General features: G+C 39.3%; 1 protein-coding gene across 1 annotated transcript in view; it reads right to left on the minus strand.

Annotated features, from left to right (window-relative positions):
• Positions 1-11,850, minus strand: part of PROS1 (protein S) — a 66,582-nt gene extending 54,732 nt beyond the window's left edge. Inside the window, exon 1 of the mRNA XM_047722455.1 lies at positions 11,494-11,850. Coding sequence (XP_047578411.1) covers positions 11,494-11,569 — 76 coding nt within the window. The 5' untranslated portion in view covers positions 11,570-11,850. The remainder of the gene's footprint in view (positions 1-11,493) is intronic.
• Between the last annotated feature and the right edge of the window lie 1,957 nt (positions 11,851-13,807).

Consider the following 13,807-nt stretch of genomic DNA (forward strand, 5'->3'; position numbering starts at 1 on the left):
ACCCTGCGAGATTGATATAGTATCCCCCTGGATCTCTTATTACAGACTTTGGTTCAAATTCTAATTTGTCTGATGTAAGAATTGCTACCCCAGCTATTTCTTTAGGTCTGTTGGCAGGACAAATGGTTCTCCATTCCCTCACTTTCGGTCTGGAGGTGTCTTTAGGTTCAAAATGAGTCTCTTGTAGACAGCATATGGATGGGTCCTGTCTTTATATCCAATCTGCAACCCTGTTCCGTTTCATGGGAGCATTTAGGCTGTTCATATTGAGAGTTACTAAACTGTGACAGATTTTACTGACGTGAAAACCATCATCATATTTTTAGGTGTAACATCAAACTAAAAATATTAGAAAAAATAGTATTAGAGCACAATTCCATTCTTGTATGTATGTATTTTAATTCCTAAGAATATATATATGCAGACAACATTGCTTAGAAGAAAACAGAGCAAAACATTACTTTGGCTAGTGGGATTACAGATGCATATTTTTTTAAGTGCATATCTATATTCCAGAATTAGATTATATTAATCATGGATTACCTGAATGGTTTAAAAAAGTTAGGGAGTCAGTAGGATATAGCTAGTAGTTAAAGCTGGAAGAGATGTTCAATGAGGCCAGAAGATCAAAATGGAACCCAAGGAAACTTTAATATCTAAGGGAAAACAGAGATCATCAAAACAACAGAAGTAGAATGAGTAATACACAAATACAGAGAAAGAAAATTTTAAGATAATATTTATAGACATAAAAGGAAGTCAATTTCAAAAAGATGTTCAACAGTGTCAAATGTTGCAAAGAAGTTATTAATAATAGGAGCCCCTAGGTGGCTCAGTTGGTTAAGTGTCTAACTCTTGATTTCTGCTCAGGTCATGATCTCAGGATCCTGAGATCAAGCCCTGCCTGGGGCTCTGCATTGAGCATGGAGCCTGCTTTAGATTCTTTCTCTCCCTCTCCCTCTGCCTTGACACTCTGATTCCTGCTCATGTGTCCACATGCTCTGTCTCTGTCTCTCTCAAAAAAGTTATTAATAATAATTGCCATTAAAAAATAATAATAATTACCATTATTTAGGATGACAGATAACATGTAGTTGATTTAACAACAGGACCACTGTTAACATTCCCAATCACCAACACCAATAGGAGGGTGAGAAGGAAGAGAGGAAATAGAGAGTGCTAGAATAAACCACTTCCTCAAGAAGTTCGAACGAAAGTAGGAAGAGAATGTGGGGTAACAACTCTCAGTAGAGGGAGAGTAAAGGTAACATTTTCCTGAAGTCAGGAAGGTGCATTACAGAATAGCTGTGAAACTCAGTGAGAAAATGCCAAATATGCCATTTAAAAGGTGGAAACTATCACACAAATGCAGGAAGTTATATATTTTTACCATTTTGACAAAGATATAAAAGCCATTGTTTTTGAATGCGTCTTTTTAAAGTCCATTCCAAGAAATGAACAAGAGGACTAAGAAGAATTATACTAAAGGCCTAAAACTAGTGAGAGCCAGTTCCTATTACTTTACTTACTATAGTAACACTCACAATCTAGATAAATTATCCTTATTTCAGTTCCCCTCAAGACTGGAGGACTCAATTTCCATATTTAGAACAATGTAATATAAATAAAACTCTTAAATGAAATGGTGTTCTCATACTGAAGTTAATAACACAAGTTATTATATTTATTAAGGGCAAAAAGGTAGGCAAGGTATAAAAAGCATCCTAACCCTACTTTCTAAAGACACTATTAAAATGTTATTCATTTTCTTCCAATCTTTTGTGCACAGTATTTTCTTGTCTAAAATTACTGAATTCTTGCCCATCCCCTCAAATTATTATAATTATTTACTTAAATGCATTTCCCAGATACCTGTAAAATAAAATAGGAATATTTAGGTAAAAAGGATTTGCATCACCCAAAAGAAAAAGAGTCAAGACCTACTATTTGTTTTTGCATCACCACAGTGAGTTTTTTTTCTTCTAGCATTAACAAAACATTACCCTCAACAAAGCTTAACAATTTAAAGATAATTTGAGTTTTGCTAATGTCACATGTCATCTTGTCCTTTCTGAATAACTGACTGGGGTCCTAAAACCCCAACCCCACTCCTGATAAAAATTGCAATGTCTCTCAAGACTTCTACCTCCTTTTGGAGCTGAGGTTCTTATGGTCACTATTGGCTTTGTTTGTTAGCTTTCACTGAACTCTTCACCTCAGTTGTATCTTATGGAACTCTTCTCTTCATTCTTAATCAGCTAGATATGGAAATCAACCTCTTCTGAAGAAACCCTGGAGGCAGGTGGCAGGGGGCAGGTACAACGGGCTATAGTTTACATTAAAGCAACTTTTGCAATTTAAATTGAGTCTTAAGAAAAACCAGTTCCTAAAGGTCCACTGTCCACCTCACATATACTAATTTCTTAAAGGATGGGGCACCTGATTGACTCAGTCAGTTAAGCATCCGACTCTTCACTTCAGCTCAGGTCATGATGTCAAGGTAGGGAGGTCGAGCCCTGCATCAGGCTCCATGCTAGGTGTAGAGCTTGTTTAAGATTCTCTCTCCCTCTCTCTTCCTCTGCTCCTCTCCCTCTTTCCTCCCCTGCATGTGCTCTCTCCTCTCTCTCTCTAAAAAAATAAATAAATAAAAATAAAAATTATACTGGAGACATTCCTAAAAAGTGTATTGTCTTGCCATATGGCTCAGCTTCTTTTCTCCCTTCTCGGACATCTTCTCCCCTTCTCTCTCCCTGGTTGCCTCCTATCTCCATCCCTGCAAATTCTATTTACTTCTTATGAAGAACCATTTATCGACCTTTTCTCCTATCTCCTAAGACACCAGCATGATTCAAATTTTAAGTGTGCATGGGAATGACCCGGGGTCTTCTTAAAATGATTATTCTAAATCAGTAGGTCTGGCATGCGGCCAGAGATGCTTCATTTCTAATCAGCTCCCAGGCAATGCTGCTATTACTAGTTCATGAACTACTGGTTCATGAACTACTCTTTTTTTTCTTTTTTTAAGATTTTATTTATGTATTTGAGAGAAAGGGAGAGAGAGAGAGCATAGCAGACAGAGAGGCAGGCAGATGGAGAGGGGGAAGCAGGCCCTCTGCTGAGCAGAGAGCTGATGTGGGGCTTGATCCCAGGACCCTTGGATCATGACCTGAGCTGAAGGCAGAGGCTTAATCCACTGAGCCACCCAGGTGCCTCATGAACTACTCTTGAATAGCAAAGTTATAGACCATGTTTTCAGGACTTCACTTTTTAGGCCTAAGGCCACTTTTCAAGGTAAAATAATAACAATTCTCACAAAAGGAATAATTTCAGTATTAACTGTTACCACATTTTTTTCACCCTGCTACATTAACAGCCGGTTCAATGTCATCATACTATGTCCCCAGCTTAGGTCTGTTGGGCATAGTTAATTAACTAATTTAGTTAAATTAACTAGTTAAATTAACATAGTTAAATTAACTAATTTAACAAATAGTTAATACAACCTCACACTTTGTAAAATATATTACCAAAGGTAAAATGAGCGATATGTTTGTGCTTCTCTTAGAGAAAGAAACGATATTCTTAATCCTAGATGAAGAAAATCTGTAGCAGAGACAATGCTGACCAAATATTCCATGTGCTTCCTTGGGTTGGGCTGTTACAATCGTAAGCAGAAGTGAGTTTTGTCACTTTTGTGCATAAGCACACCTCCTCCATTGATCTCCTCTCTCCTTATTCTCATTGGGGAGATCAATGCACCTGAAGAGGACACCACAGATGAGACCTTGGCTCTGCTGGACCCCTTGATCTTAGCTTTGTGAGACCCTAAGCAGGTCCCTGGACTTGTACCTGGACTATGAGTTAATAAATTGTATTAAGATGCTAAGTTTGTGGCAATTGGTTACACAACAATAGAAAACTAACACAAAAAGTCAACATACAATTTTGAATCAGGCTGAAAGTATTAATATTGCTGATTTCATTCCATCTGCTAGCTACGGTCACCAGTTTCAGTTCGAACGGTTGGCTTCGTTGGCTAACACCATCCTAGACAAAACTTTGGCACCCACTGAATAACTCTGAAAAGCCAGACATTCCTTGGCATAATATTAGAGAAAGAATTCACAAGGCCTAGGAGACAGATTCTGGCTTGAATCTTTCACATGGTTCCTACCTATTCACTTTCTCACTTATCCATCCTACTCCCCCGTATGCTATACAAGAATATATGTTCATGATTATCATAGAAATCAGTTAGCAAGGAAATCACTGGGCTTCTAAAAAGCATTTTATTGGCTGTTCTCCCTAGACTGGAAATGCTAATGGCAGGGGCTGCAATGAAACTGGGTTCCTGGTGATCAAATCTTGGAAAAAGAATTAACAGGTGAAGATCTCTCTAGGATGAGATGGGAAGACAACCCATAAAATTCTTCATTGAATTTTTTAACCCAAAAACTCCCTGAGTTAATAAATAGATGTTGTATAATACAAAGAAATCACCACCTCTCCTTAATTACCAGTCTTGAATCAGTTGATGGATCTAGAATTTCTCGAAAGAAGGAGAGGAGAGAAACCCTTGAAAAAGCATCCTGTATACAGTGAACTTTTCTTCTTTTTTCTCCCATGAAAATTAACTGCACTGGGTAACTGCACTAAAGTAAGAGATTGCAAAAACCTCTAGTGATTATTCGATACTGGCCTCTAGAGAAGAAAAACATCTAAAATCTAAGGTTTGCTGCTTAGGACCGAGGCCTATGGGTGTCAGTTGATTAAGGGGATTGTGTCCTAAAAGTACCTAACTAAAGGTCTAATAAAACTCAAACTCCAGACTGTGAATCCTTCCCCAGGCGTGAACTATTTTCATTCAGCAACAATTTGGTCATGCTAGAATATTCCTGTCCAAGTGACAGATAAGTTTTTATATACCTGGGCATTCAACACTGAGATGGAAGGATACATATTGGCAGACCCCTTATTGTTGAGGCATATTCTGTTTTTAGGTATTCTACTCTGGTCTATTTATCATATGAGTCTAAAACCTGCCAGATGTAGCAGATGGAAACCAGAATAATAAAATGCTCTCTGGCTAGTTTCAAAGTTCTATTCAAGCAGTCTGTCAGTCAGACTAGGTAGTGAACCATCAGATCCAATTGTGTCAAACACTCCCTAGAACGGCAGGGTACTCTGCTCCTATCCAGGGTACCAGAGCAAGTCCCTGGAGAAGAATTTTAGTAGAGGTCCTTATGATTTGAGAGTAAGTCACATTTCCTTCTGCCAGGGAAGAAACTGCTCCTGGCATCCTTTCAGACTTTAGTGAAAACTGCAAATCTGACCACAGGATACCTGGTGACCCAGTGATTTAAACAGCTCATTGTGAACTGGATGCTACCTTTTCCATCTAGCCAGAAGCCTAGCTGGGACAGTAGTATGGCTGTGACACGTTCCAGTGGTGTGAATAGGATGGGACTCCAGGCACAACTCCATGGTCTGTGCAGTTACTCACTCTCCTGACATGAAGCAGTCACTGTGAAGAAGTCCTCCCTCCACCTGCCTTTACAGTCTTATGGCGAAAAGCTTATGACCAACCTACTGAGGATGAAAGTCAACCTACTGAAGACAAAATCTCTAGCTGACAGATACTTCTTTGTGACAGACCAACAGAAGCCGGAGGGAAACCAGCTATGAAGCCACAGCCTGCAATGAACTTAAATAAAAAAATGACAGCCTCTCTCAAGGGTGACCTTGAGGTGACACAGAATGTTCAGAGAAATGAAAACCTGGGCGGACAGACAAGCAGCATTTCTCACTGTCCACTTTGCTTAGAACGAGATCAGGATCTATTCCGCTTTCTGAATGGTTGGAAATGGTCTGTCTAGCTGTTCAGAGACCCAGAAAGAGCTAGATACCAGGTCTAGAGACAAGGATGTTTGGCAAGAATTGCCCAGAACTGAGACTGTGCTCCAGGGGCTTACTCGCAAGATAGCCCCACATCAGAGAAGTTCTTAATAATAAGAGAGGATAGAACTGTCCACGTAAGGATTGTCCATTGTGTTTCTTCTCAAGGCAATCTAGTGCAAGGGTCACAAACTCTGAAATCTACAAGTGTCAGATAGGTTCCATAAACAAGGGAAGAGAATTTGGTGAAAGACGACAGCAGACATTTGGAATCATGGCAAACTAGAGAGATTCTATTCTATCTTAAGAAGCTTTGAATCTTACCGTGTTGGAAGGTGCATGCAGTGTTGCCAGATCTTCCTTCATTTGTTTTCCAAGAGAGGTCATAAATCAACCTTTTTAGATGAAATTTCCTGATTTTTAAAATGCCATGAGGGCCAAACACTCAAGTCTCTGGGCACATTTGTTGCCAAGGCTGCCCCTCTCTGTGTCACTTGGTCTACTGTTGCTCGATACTCCTAAAAAAAACCCAGCCCGAGTGGCAAGGATGGAGACTACATATTGACTCAACTCTTCCTCACTAAGATCCACGAGGCTCTCACTACTAAAAAACACCACATTTGCCAGCAGAACTGCCATTCCTTCCACTGTTAGACATTGGACATATTGCAAAATCCGTCAGATCCTGGTGGATGATTGATTAGTTAGGGCTCTTTTATCATGTAAGAGCAGCACATTGTACTCAGAGATATTCATTCTGGATTTGAATTTAATTTTTCTTTTGGTACCACTACTGGTAGATTTATTTAATGCCTTATGTAAGCCACACAACTTTATCTCTAACTAAGGAATTAACTCCACAGTTAAGGAAATAAGTCAATGGGATGATTATTATGGTTTTCATGGCTCTCACTATGTACTCTAATACCTAAAAGGAGCTAGTCTTAAGGATGATAGACTGAGTAATTATTGAAGGCTCTGTTACTGCCTTTTCAGACACAACACTATCTTCCAAAATGTGGTTTAAAAATTGTGGTATATTTTGGAGGCCTCTTACTGGCTCAGTCAGTACAGCATGCAACTCTTGATCTCAGGGTCATGAGTTCGAGCCCCACGTTAGGCATAGAGCTTACTTTAGAGAAAGGAGTACTTTTTTGTACCAGACATCATTAATATATAGTGCTTTCTTTCTCTAAAGCTAAAATACACAGGTCAGAAGTAAAGGTAGAAAGGGAAGAAGTACTTGTCATGATATGATGCTTAGTGAGTGTTATGGATTGAATAGTGTCCCTTATGAAGATGGTAATGTCCTTAATCCCCCAGTACTAGTGAATATGATCTTATTTGGAAAAAGGAGCTTTGCAGATGATCAAGTTAAGACAAGGTCATAAGGGTGAGCTCTAATCCAATATGACTGATGTCTTCATCAAAAGGGGCAATTTGGAATAGAGACACTCATGTACATAGGGAAGTTGATGTAAAGATATAGGGAAAACGTCATCTACAAGCCAAGAAATATTTGATGCTACCAGAAGCAAGGAGAGAGGTGTGAAACAGATTCTTCTTCACAGCTCCCGAAGGACTCAAACCTGCTAACACCTTAATCTCAGACTTCTAGCTTCCAGAACTGTGAGACAATATATTCTATTGTTTAAGCTACTCAGGTTGTGTATTTTCTTACAGCAGCATAAGAAACTAATTCAATGACCTATTTTCAATTTTTTTTTTTTTTTGCTTTTTTCCTTGCAACTGTCTTTTGCTCATCTAGAAATTGGTAAACGGAGAAGAAGTGCATTCACTATGGGACCTAATGTATTTTCCACTAATTTAGAAACGGAGACTGCTATGTAGCCATTTCAAGTTCTTTATTCCTGTTGGAAAAAAAAAATTTAAAAAGAGATTATACTGGTATGACAATAATCAAAGCAAAATAGTGGTGTTGCCACATCTAAATCAAGTCTAGGAGTGCTGCTTCTTCAAGATGACTATTATATACAATAAACATTGTAAAAGAAGAGGTGGATACAACCACCCATAGGTAGGAACAAGGCTCAGACTCTTCCTGAATCAGCATGTGGTTCATCTCAGAGAGAAGCCCCCACCCCCCAAAAAAATCAAACATAAGGGAACTGTGTGAAAGCAAGAGACATGTGAACTGGAGAGTGAAGAGGAGGACATAAACACCAACTCCCGCTCCAAAGGAAGGCAGGCCACCCTAAAGTATTTGTATTCTTTTGCTTGTCTTTTTAGTATGATTATTTTTTGGCATTTGAGATGAATTGGTACATTACAATGTATTGTTTCAACCATAAAGCATAGCACATTGACATGGGACTATGACAGAACTAGAGGAGGCATGGACATCCCTCGATGACAGTAAACTAGGAAATGGTAGCCTTGAGCCTTCCTCTTTGGGTGTGGTGACTGAAATCTATTAAGGAGAAGGTCCTTTCTACTATACCTTAGTTCTTAGTTATTTGCATTATATTAAAATATGTGCATTATACTTGAAATATCTCCAAACGGTGTATATGGAAAGAAGGGAATATATGTATGCTGTACAACCAATAATTAGTATGTGCAGACTTCTTCATTTCTGCTTCCTCTGCAGCTTCCATTTCTTTGTGGGAGCTGTGCAGACACTTCACCTGATTCTAGGGAGCTGTCAGTCACAGGACTCCAGATACATGTTAAACCAAAAGGATCAAGTTCTCTCTTCTGGGAATTTCAATCATGGGCAGGGATACCCAGGACTAGAAGAGAAGTTAGAACCCAGTCATCTGATAGCAGCTCCTAACACAGTGAGCAGGTAAGTTCCCATTATACAGATCACTGAAATGCCTAAGTCCCTGGTTTCTGTTGGCTGAGTTATTCAGCATGCCATTCAGCAGTCTTCTAATAAATCTACTCAGATTTCTTCCTTCTTCTCCCTCCCCCTCCGCCCAACTCCCGTACCTTCCTTCCTTAGTTAGCAAGAGTTCATTATTATCCCCTGTAGCCAAAGAATACTGATATATGTACTATCAGGCTTTTTTCTCATAATATGTTGAAAGTTTAAATACAACTCATTTAGCTATAGAGGATATTGAACTTGGGGGACAGAAAAGGTCTATTATGAAGCATTACTATGTATCCTGTTGTAGAACTGATAGTAAGAGAATATGGCACAGGATATTGTTGCTATGCCAGAAATCGTCTCTAACTCTTCTTAACCTTAATTAAATCTCTCCATCAGTGCAACATTTTGAAGTCTGAAATACAGGGAATCTAAAAAACAAAACAAAAACCAAAGACAGATAGATAAAGAATAATTAGAGAAGGAAAGAAGAGAGTAAAAAAGAGAAAACAAGTATGAGTCAGTAATGTCAAGGATTGACTGCACCCACCTACCCGCAAAAGTGTGGATAGGACCAAACTAGCACAGCCAGAGAACATGCCCTTTCTCCTATTTCTCCTCACCACAGCCCTTAGTGGCAACTGATGGAATATGTAGACAGTATATATTTTAAATCTCTCTCCCCCTATCTGCCTCTCTCTTATATTTACTAAAAATATAAGAGACAGTAAAAATATCTTTCATATATATAAATGTCTGCAAAGTCAGCTAACATCTTTGACCAATTCTTATTATTAAAATGAAGAAGTCGAACTGGAGAGTTTCTACCAACTCTCAAAACTAAAACTGTGATTTGTAAACCTTTCTCTTTATATAGCAACTATGTTTCCATGGACTAACCAATGAATTATAAATCAAATATTTAGAGTTCTAATTCAATCTCAAATTTAAAATCTTAGGGAGTAAAAACATTCCATCTGTACCTTGGTTTCCTCATCAGTTAACCAGAGATGAGTTTTAATCCAATTAAACTACTCATACTTTTTAAAATAAAGTTAATATAGGGCCAACGATTCTTTATGTCATGTATTTGGACTTAATTTCTCCACTCTATCGTTTGGGCCAACGATTCTTTATGTCATGTATTTGGACTTAATTTCTCCACTCTATCGTAACAAGTGTATTTCATTACATACATTGTTTGGTTACTTGTGTATAATATGCACAGACATACACATCATTTTTAACTGTGTCTAGATTCAGTGAAAATGTAACAATCTCTACAAAAAGAAAGATTTAGCACATTCCTGTCATGACAAGCAGTGAGTTTGGAAAGCTACTTTTGTCTCTTTGGTTCTCAGGCAAATATTTGAACACTGTAATGAACTACATAAATGAATTTGTGCATATGGTCCACATACAGGCTTAATGATGGTGGTTTGAATAGTAATGCTGCTCTTGCAGCTCTTTAATATAAGATCAACAAATACTTTTTTTACCTTTAAATTAGAACTTTAATTAATTTAGTTTTACCTTTAAATTAGAATTTTACTGATCATCCTGATCAGTAACTAATGCAAACTAGTGGAATTTAGTAAATTCCTAGTTAAGGCTTCTAAAATTACTATCTTTGAAAAGTTTCCATAGGAGCTTTAGGCAGCCTAAAAGTTTCTGCAATTCAGGGTTTATCTCTCCCGTACCATTTCCTGAGAATAAAATGTAGCATAAGTAAGCATTTTTAATCAATGACCATGCTTAAACTTTGAACACAAATTAAGTGGCAATCAAAATGTTCTAAATGCTAAGGGGCGCCTGGGCGGCTCAGTCTGTTAAGTGTCTGCCTTAGGCTCAGGTCATGACCCCAGAGTCCCAGGAAAGAGCCCCATATCAGGCTCCTTGCTCAGCAGGGAGTCTGCTTCTCCCTTTCCCACTGCCCCTCCCTGCAGCTTGTGCTCTCTTCCTCTCACTCACTCACTCTCTAATAAATACATCTTTTTAAAAAATACTAAATGCCTTGACATTCCTTATATACTTTTCAGAGAAAACTCAATATCCTGTCTTGAATCCACCCATGGGAACATAAAGAACTGGAAATACAAAGATAAAGTACAGAGCATTCATGCCATGGCCTCAGATCAGTGACAGTGTCAAAAATACTTAGTACAAAATGATCTGCGAAACACAACATTTAGCAGTCCTTTTGATTTCAAGGTTAGAAAATGACATCTGCCTCCTGCTTTGCAAACCAGCAGTGATCCTAAAACAATTGGCTTGTCACTGTTGAGATAAGCAAACCAAGCTCAAAGTCCAGAAATTGCAAAAGGGAGGTAAATTTCAGCAAGGGGTGCTGGCTGGGGACAGCGGCTTGTACCAAGAGAAAACCTAGTAGGCTGCCTTTTTCTCCCTGTTGTTATACTGGAAAGTGCTCATCCTTGCCCTCTGACTGGGAACTTCAGCTGCTGAGGGCAAATGGGTAAGGTGTTGTAATTCCTTCATTGGTATTCCGTGTCCCCCAGGTTCTTGAATCTGTCCAGTAGCCAACAGCCTAGAGCAGGGCAAATATTGCCCCTGCCCCACCGTTACTGCCCGCTAGATCCACTGGCGGCTCCCGTCAGCCCGGAGATTGGAAGGACTTACTGGAAACTTTCTAGCAGGCTGCAGCCCCAGCAAAGAAAATCCTACCGGGAGGGCTCCGGGTTCCGTTGGCGCTGCCGCTGCCGCTGCCGCTGGGGAAAGAAGACAGCCCGCTATTGATTACTCACAGTTTGCCTCGGAGACGGGGAGCACTAGGACTAGGCACGCCAGCAGCGCCCCGCAGCACCCACGCAGGACCCTCATTGCGAAGCGGGCGGAGGCGCGGGCGGAGGCGCGGGCGGGGACCCGGACGGTGGCGCGGCGCGGCAGGGACCTGCGAGCCCGGGCGCCACTCACGGAGGACTGTGGCGCGGCGGCGCCTGCGAGCGAGCGCTCCGGCGGAACAGCGGGAGCCGGGGGCGGGGGGACCGCCCGCTCCCAGCCCCCAGCCCGAGAGGGGAAGTGATAACGAGGACATTTCCAGGAAGCTTTACGAAGCTGGGGGCAGGGCTCAGGGAGACGGGTGGAGGCCTAGTAAACACTGTCGAGACATCCCTGCTCGCCCCGTGTTTCGTTCCCTGTCTCTGCACTGTGAACTTTCCCAAGGAGAAGGGGAAGGAGACGTAGTAGAAACCGCCAGGGAGCTAGGGGAAGAGGCTGAGTGGCCCGGGGCACTTTGAGGACTCAGAGGAAGGAGTGCCCAGGCTTAGAAGGAAAAGTCCTGCAGAGACAGAAAGACGTTGGGATGAAGACATTAATCAAACTGAAAAGCGAACAACTCCAGGAAGGCACCAGAGACCAGAGATAATGGAAGCAAATGGGATACTTTGGATCATCCAGTTTTCTTTTGTTCTTGCGTTTAAAGTGTTTAAAAAAAAGTTTTGAGGAAAAAAAAAAAAGAATGTATCAAATTCCATCACCTTCAAGCAGCTTGTTTTAATTTTTGGAATATAACCCCCGCATTTTGTGCTTAGACATACACATTTGAAATCTTACGTAACGTTTAAGGCTGCATCTGGAGCTAAAACGCCTGATCCAAATCTCATTAATTTTATCACTTACTAGTTCTGTAACTTTAAGCAAATTGCTTAACCTCTCTAAGCTTCAGTTGTATCGCCTCTAAAATGGGGGATAATAGTGGGTTTTCATAATGTTAATATAAGGATTTAAGAGATAACATGTAAAGCAGATACTATGTATTAAATAGTATTAGTGAAGGCATATTTACTATTATCACTTCTAGAATTTCTGCCCAAATGAACCTGTCGAATGATTTCCTAGGTGTGTGAATGAAATTCAAGAGACTGATCATCTTTCAAGGGTCTCTTCTAGCTCTAGCTTTCTGTGGTTCTGTGACCCAGCGAGATGAAAGTTGATATTAGAGTCACTTTTTCTGATAAGAACACTTGTGAGGGAATTATTGACTATATTATTCTACCCTTTTTGAAATTATTTTCCTTCTTGCTGTGTCTGACTCTACCATATCAATCTATTCACCAGTTTATTCTCAGCCCCAAGTGATTTAAATCTGAATATAATTCTAATCTCTGTAGAATTTGGTATGCTAGCAATCATAGCATTAAACAAAATAAACTTTAAGTACTTTATTCAACTATTAAATTTAAATGCATTTAAGCTAGGAATCTTTCAAGTAAAGGTTCAGTTTGGGACTCTCCTCATCCTGTGAGGAGGACTTAAGAGCAGAATATCAATTTTGAAATCTCAAAATTTCACAAGGAGAGAATAGTTCCAAAATCATGAATCGACAACGTTCATAGCAATCTCCAATATCCCCAATATAAAAAAGAATATAAAAAGTTTGAAGAAGGAAACATAAGTTTCCCAAAAGAAAAAGCTTTCTCTCCTAAAAACTTTGGGAGATTAAAATGATTATCTTTTTAGTATCATAAATGTGCATCAGTGTCAGCAATTTGTCAGTGATGAAAAATTATGTATCCTACGCTACTGTAATGTCAAACTTTGAAAAATCATATTCTGAGATGTTTAACAATAAAATTTAATAATACAACTTTGGGTAAAAATTTTCAGGTTTTTAATTTCTCTCAGAAGTTTACTCTGTGAAGGTGGTATCTGGCTTTAGGTCAATAAATTAATACTTAGTCAATTTCACTTGCCCAAAATTTATTTTCAGTACACTTCTAAATATGTTTGTAAGTTTGTTTTAGAAGGAGTAATTTCCGTTGTTTTTACTTTGAGAATGTTACTTTGTTAAATGTTTGCAAAATGGATCAGAGCAAGGAAAGATTAGAAACCAAGTAACATTTGTAGAAGAGATAGCAAGTGTTGATGAAGAAGCAGAGAACAGTGGGAATGTATATTGGTACAACCATTATGGAAAATACTATGGAAGTTCCTCAAGAAATGAAAAATGGAGCTACCATATGATCCAAGATTCCCAGTTCTGGGTATATATCCAAAGAAATCACTATCTTGAAGAGATATCTGTATTCTCATGTTCATTACAGCATTATTCACAATAGC

Source organism: Lutra lutra, chromosome 1 (genome assembly GCF_902655055.1).
Source record: "Lutra lutra chromosome 1, mLutLut1.2, whole genome shotgun sequence".
In the NCBI taxonomy this organism is placed as follows: Eukaryota; Metazoa; Chordata; class Mammalia; order Carnivora; family Mustelidae; genus Lutra; species Lutra lutra.